Source organism: Gossypium arboreum, chromosome 11 (assembly GCF_025698485.1).
Source record: "Gossypium arboreum isolate Shixiya-1 chromosome 11, ASM2569848v2, whole genome shotgun sequence".
NCBI classification, from domain to species: Eukaryota; Viridiplantae; Streptophyta; class Magnoliopsida; order Malvales; family Malvaceae; genus Gossypium; species Gossypium arboreum.
In genome coordinates, this window is record NC_069080.1 from 9,450,362 (window position 1) to 9,457,046 (window position 6,685).

General features: G+C 34.9%; 1 protein-coding gene across 1 annotated transcript; it reads right to left on the bottom strand.

Annotated features, from left to right (window-relative positions):
* Positions 1-435: 435 nt before the first annotated feature.
* On the bottom strand, positions 436-2,549 carry LOC108473850 (aspartyl protease family protein 2). The gene has a single exon (XM_017775639.2). It carries the CDS (start codon positions 2,146-2,148, stop codon positions 685-687), a length of 1,464 nt encoding a protein of 487 aa, XP_017631128.1. The 5' UTR covers positions 2,149-2,549; the 3' UTR covers positions 436-684.
* Between the last annotated feature and the right edge of the window lie 4,136 nt (positions 2,550-6,685).

Sequence of the window (6,685 nt, forward strand, 5' to 3'; positions counted from 1 at the left end):
AACTCAAGTGCTAATTAACATATTTGGCACCACCATCTCTCTGTGGCCTGCATAATTGTTGGGAAAAGGATAAATCAGTAACTAGTTAGGAAAATTTGATAAATTGCTCAAGCTATCGAAAAAGGTCTGTGAGCCTAACTACTTAGTAGCGGTTCTTTGAAAGAGATCCATCGATTTTGGATTGTGGTTGGTCCTCCTCCATTACCAGCCAGGCTGGCTACCAATTCAGCACACATCACTCCAAGTTCTTATTTATATCGATGGCAGATTGAAATATTACTGGAATACCAGCTCTGATCCATTTTGTATTTTTGCGGAGCATCAAAAAGGAAAATGCAGGCGATGATTATGGATTCTATGCTGTTTATATTCTAGAAATTGAAGTTAAATTCAACTTATAATTAATTAAACAGGTAATAAATTATATTCCCCGTGTCTTAAAAGTAGCGCGTAAATCGACCTTCATATTTGAAAAATACAATTAATAACACCTGAAAAACCGCAAAACGTTGATTCGCTATTTCTAACAAACTACCCGCCTTTTATCATCTCCCTCTCCTCCTGTCTTACATTCAAATCCATGGAAGATCGTTTTTGTTCTTCCCTTCTTACCCTAAAATAGAGGCAGGGAAAGAGATTTATCCCTTACCTTAGTAAAAATAGATAAAACAACCATACCCATGTTTAAGCGCATCCACGGGGAGCAAACCCGATCCGAGAACCCGCTGAATCAAAAGCCACCCGGAAACTTTGCTGCTGAATGTTTCCAATTATGGACAAACCACTCATGGTACCCGCGAAAGCAAAGCAAAAGGTTCCGCTGCTGTCTACTGGAATCAAATAATTCGTCGCCGGCAATGACACGTCGGCCCCTCTAAAATGTAGAACAACCGTCGGTACCTTAACGGAAGTCTTGCCGGACAGGTCGAAGCATGTATCGAACAATGAGAAGTCAGGCGCCCGCTTCAGATTCGAGGCCCTGATACGGAACGCATCCCTCATTGCGATGTAAGCGGGTCGGGTCAAGCGGGTGACAGACGTGCCTGAGTCAATAATGACCCCTCCGTTACCAGCTGGATCCATTTTGAATAAAGAAGGCGTGATCCCTCGGACACGTGTCCCACCGACGCTAATCCCAAGCAGCTCAACGTAGTAGAAAGTGTCGAGCTTAGGGTTTGTAAGAAGAGGAGTAAAGACGGCGGTTCGGGGAATGGCCGCATCACCGAAAATCATGGAGGACGGTTTTGAAGAAGCGGACCTGTCGACCAAACAGTAAGAGAACTTCCGGTTGAAGCGGCGTCCTGCTTGGGTGGGGAATGATAGTCTTCCCCGACCAAGGCCTAACAAGCCAGCTGCACCAACGAACAAGCCCTCATTGTCGTGACCACAACCGAGCGCCACACGTCCCACTTTAGTTCTCCTAAACGTTAGTGTTTCAGTGGAGAAGTCGCCGAAAGTAACAGAACCGTCGCCGTAGGATACTTGGTAAAGACACATCCGGCGCTTATTACATCCCGATGAATCTAAGCTACGGCAAAGCGGTGACCCACAAGGAATACCGGAGAAAGAGCGAGATTTAGTCGGGTCAAAAATGGGGTCAGATTGAGAGTAGCAATTCTTACATGGTGAACACTGAACCCACACCACATCGCTGCCGGTGTCGAGCACCATATAAAGATACCTTGGAGGAGTACCGACCCCCAAGCGCGTGAAGTACTCACCACTACCTTGAGCAAGTCCGGAAATAATGGAACTGCTGAATCCAGGACGTCCAGGCGCGCGTGGACGATTACGCGCAACTGCTTTCGAAACGAGGGAGTAGATGGTTTCGGCGCGGAGCGCGTCGCGTTGCAGTCGGAGGTCGAAGAGTCGCTCAGGAGTCTCTTCCGAAGAAAAAGCATCTAAGTGATGCATTTCCAGTGTAGTGTTAGAAGTTACTGCGTTGAGCTCGGATATTTCGACCAAGGAGTCGGATTCGGGTTCGGGTTCGGGTTCGGCATCTGTCCATGAAAGAGTGGGCGCAGAAGGAAGAGGGCGGAGAAGTAAGGTTTGCAGCTGTAAAGGGTTGGAAACAGCCGCGGAGAGAGAAAAGAGGAGGAGGAGGACGGAGGAGGAAAAGAGCAGACTGATTTTCGATTTTTCTTCCATCGATTATAGTGAGAGTGAGAGAATCGAGAATAGAGTTGGGAGCGAGAATTTAAATATTACAACGGGGAACGCTCTGGTTGAACGTCAATAATTACAAATACCCTTTAGTGAAAGAGACTGAAAGGTCTGTTTTACCCTTGTGGCCAGGCCTTTTGTGCGAGTTTATAACTAGAGAGATCCCGTGTGAACCCAAACTCGATCTCGAGTTTGTTCCACAGCCATGAACTGAATTGTAAATCCACCCCACTACAAACGCCGAATTTAAGTATAGATGTTCCATTGAATGGTTGTTGCATTTTGCTGCTGCAACCATATTTGTTATGAGTGGGATAGCAAGGACTCGATGAGATTCCTATATGTTAATAGATCCTTATATTAATTGATGAACAAGATGCTCTTCTTTTCGTGATTTCATATGTTCTCTTCTCTGCCATTTTTAGGTTCCTCTCTTAAGCTACTTTCCAGTTTAGTATCTTTAAATCCTATTTGTGTTAAATATTTTCTCATATTTTTTTTATATATCGTATTATCTGTTTTAATTAGTTTTTTTTCGCCCAATTTTTTGTTGCATTCGTAATTCGTACTTGTGTACAAAAGTATCAAGTCCATTGACAACGTTACAAGATTCTTATAAGAAGTGACACGTGCCTTAGATTACTGGCTTTTGCGTTGGTTACATGCCACAACACCCTTTTGCCCAATGCAGTTTAGCGGCAATTCAAATGCTACTATATATATTTTGCATACTAGAATTTACGCACTTAAATTTAAAATTTCAAAATATATGAAGAAGTTATTTTGTGGGAAAAAATATGCGAGTGGTTAAAATAACATGGGTAATTTTTTAAAAGATATATTTTTCATATTGGTTTATGATTTAGGGTGAGTATAACTCGATTTGATTTGAAAAATTTTTTAAAAAATTTAAATTTTGAATTAATTGAATCAAGTTATTTAAATTATTTCAATCAACTCGAATAATTTGATTCAAGTTTGAATCGAATTGAATTGCATAATTCGAATAACTCGAATAATTCAAATAATACATTGATATAGATACACTTTTGACCCGTGACAACATAGGAAATAAATAAATTTTTCTCTCTCAATAAAAAATATAAAAGAAATAAAAAATATTTATAAAAATTTCAAAATTTATATATATTTTAAAGTATATAATAAAATTTCACATTGAGGTTTATGGCTTTCACTCGTTATTAAAATTTGACCGAATTTGTTTATTTTAAAAATACATTTTAAATTTAAAATAAATATATGTTTTAACAATTTTAGTTAATTTATATGTATTATTCTTTTAAGGCTTAATATATTATAATCAAATCTTAGAACTCGAAAACATACTAAAATTAATAATACTAAAAATATATAATATTTATTAAATACAAATATCACATCATAAAATATATATTACATTTAAAAATTTCCAATTTCAAATTGAATTATATAATATGCATTTTAATATTTAATTGATAATACTTAAATGAATCAAATTTAGTCAAAATTTATGTTAATATAATTACATAGATTTTATTAAAATATGCATATATAATATCAATTAAATTATTTTACAATTCTAACTTTATATGGAAGATGACTTAATTATGAGTCATCTTCCATATAGATCCCATTTTACTTCAACAATCTTATATGGACTCTCATTTGATATATGTAAGGCTTTTTACTAAAATAAATTAAAAAATAATTATTTATTAAAATAGGTTGCCAGCCCAATTATATACGAAAATGGAGTGTTTTGTTTATTCGCTCCTATCTGACAGGCGCAAATGATTATTTTATATTAAATTTCTTTTTTTTTTTTGTTTTTTAAATAAAATATTATTTTTTTATTTTTATTAAAAATATTTAAATATATATACAGGTAAAAATACGGTTTAACGGGTCAAAATACGGGTAAAAAGGAATCGAGCCTATCAGATAGGCGCAAATGGGCAACTTAACAGTGCACCTCCAATTTCTTGCATCTTACCCTGGCCCAGCCGCTTGCCGAACATCCCTCCTTGCGACCTCTGTAATTTATAAATTTATTCTCAAATTTTTACTTTATGGGAATCGAACCAACTCATTCAAATTCAATAAAAATAATAATTATGTTCAAAATTCTTATTTCATATTTTTCGCGTTTCAATTTACAAAGTCTACCACCATGTAATTATAGTCAGCAATATTTTTAATCTTTTTATTTTTTTTCTAGATAATGGCACATCTTTATTACATCAAAAAGTAAATAAATAAACCATCAAAATTAAGTGTGATTATTGAAGAAGCATAATATCGACTCACATATTTAAACAAATATCGAGCCCGTAAAGAATGATTATTATTTTTATTTATTTGAAAATCAAGTTAAAATTTATACAAACCTATTTTTTTAAAACTTTAGCATATACATAGAATATGATTGGGACCATAAAAGAAACAATACGATTGGTAACTTTCACCTGCTACAAAATTTAGAATATTGATATTGTATTCACCAAAATTTAGAATATTGATATTGTATTCACCAATTATAGGAGCATAACAAATACTTCATTTATATGCCGTCTAATTAAAAACCTCTAAATTTATTTTAGTGAAAAAACCAGCATCCACCCAATCATTTGATGTGTTCATTTGATAATCGGGGTATATATAAGGGAAAAGGTAAGCTCGTGTGGGCCCCACCACAACCATTTGCGCCTCTGAGGTAGGCACAATCATTTGCGCCTCTGAGGTAGGCACAATCATTTGCGCCTCTGAGAAAGGCTCGATTAGTTGCGCCTCTCAAGTAGGCGCAACCTGTATTCGTATTTATACGCAGGTCATACTGACCCGAAAATAATTTTTTAATATTTTTTTAATATAAAAAATAAAAAAAATATTTTTTTTAATATAAAATAATCATTTGCGCCTGTCAAATAGGCGCGAATGAAAAAAACACCTCATTTTAGTAAATAATTTGGCTGACAACCTATTTTGGTAAATAATTTTTTAATTTATTTTAGTAAAAATCCATATATGTAAAAATTAATACATGTGTAATTTGAAATATATTTAAAATAAATAAATAAAAGTATTGACTGTGTATTTAATAATAATATTATATATTATCTAACAAGTGAGGTAAAGAAAATAACATCAAAACGAAGAATCTTGTTTACATTTCAATATTTTTAAAATATTAAAAAAAACAAAATGAATAAAAAGATAGTATTAAGTGGGGGGCCCACTGCATTTTGCAGCACATGCGTTGTGTGTCATCAACTTTGGTACTAAACTGTACTATATAATAAATAAAATACAAACAGTTTCTGATTGAGAAGCAAAATAATTAAGAATTCAGAAGCCTTCGATCATTGTCGTTAGAATAATACAGGCGTGTATGTATGTTATAAGAAAAGATAGAAAATCCGGCATGTGGCACTTGGAATCAGGAGTTTCTACTTGGATATAAAATCTTGGTAACGTGGCTTATTGTTAGTGGTGAGATTAGATCACAAGGTCGACATATAAGACGGACATAATCAAATCTTTAAAGGATCTCAATAAAATTAATCTTGTTTTTGGTCTGACTTCCCACAGACATACTTTTTTGTTTTTTCTTTTTTTCTTTTTGCAAATGGAAATGTTAACCAGAAACATGTCATTCCATAATCTCAGTCTTGGAATTCAGAACCTCCTTATTAATTAATTGAATTTCTAGGAGGAATTCCATAAATGCTCCTCTAGGCACATTGCTGGGCTTTCTAAACCCTATCATTAATCTTAATTTTGTACTCCCTTTCATAAATAAAAGGTTAATCTTTTTACTTGGAAAAGTTAAAAAATAGGCAGAAGCAGAAGCCATCCCATCCATGGTGCTGTTGTTGTTTACAGAGCGGTGCCTACTTCAGTTGATTAGGTGGTGTTGGACATGTGATGTGTGTAAGTTGAGTTGGATTCTATTACATTGTTTGCTATGCTAAATCAATGATTTCATAAACCTTCAACTTTGAATTTGGTTTATGAGATGGATTTCGCAAAGCAATTAATTGGCAGAGCCAAGAGCACATAATAGAAAGTTGGAAGTCTTAAATCTTTTATTAAAACTTCCCTACTTAAGACTACATCAACCAAAACAATGCTAGGAAAGAAGTGGTAGATATAGCAGTGTCATGAACTCTAATAGAATTTTATTGATGATCAAATAAAGAGAGATATCCAGAAACAGACAAGGCATTACAGATTGCATAACCTATTCCAACTCAACATGAGGTCTTCGTTTCTCGCGTGTGCTCTTTTTTAACGCTTGCTGACATGGCGGCTGATCTGGCATCTACTGGACTAAAGGCTGCTACTGTACAGTATTCGTAACAACTAGCTTTTCATTAGATTGATATACCGATAATGTAATGAACTAATACATCACATCAAAAGAAAAGAAAAATGAAAAAGGTGGTGAGGAGTGAGGACCAGCACAGCAATCAGTCTAATAATCTAACATCATTGCTTTTGTTTTATTTAAAATAGCTAGGCA

Excerpts from the sequence above, each read along its gene's own strand:
- LOC108473850 (XM_017775639.2), bottom strand. The coding sequence starts at position 2,148 with ATGGAAGAAAAATCGAAAATCAGTCTGCTCTTTTCCTCCTCCGTCCTC.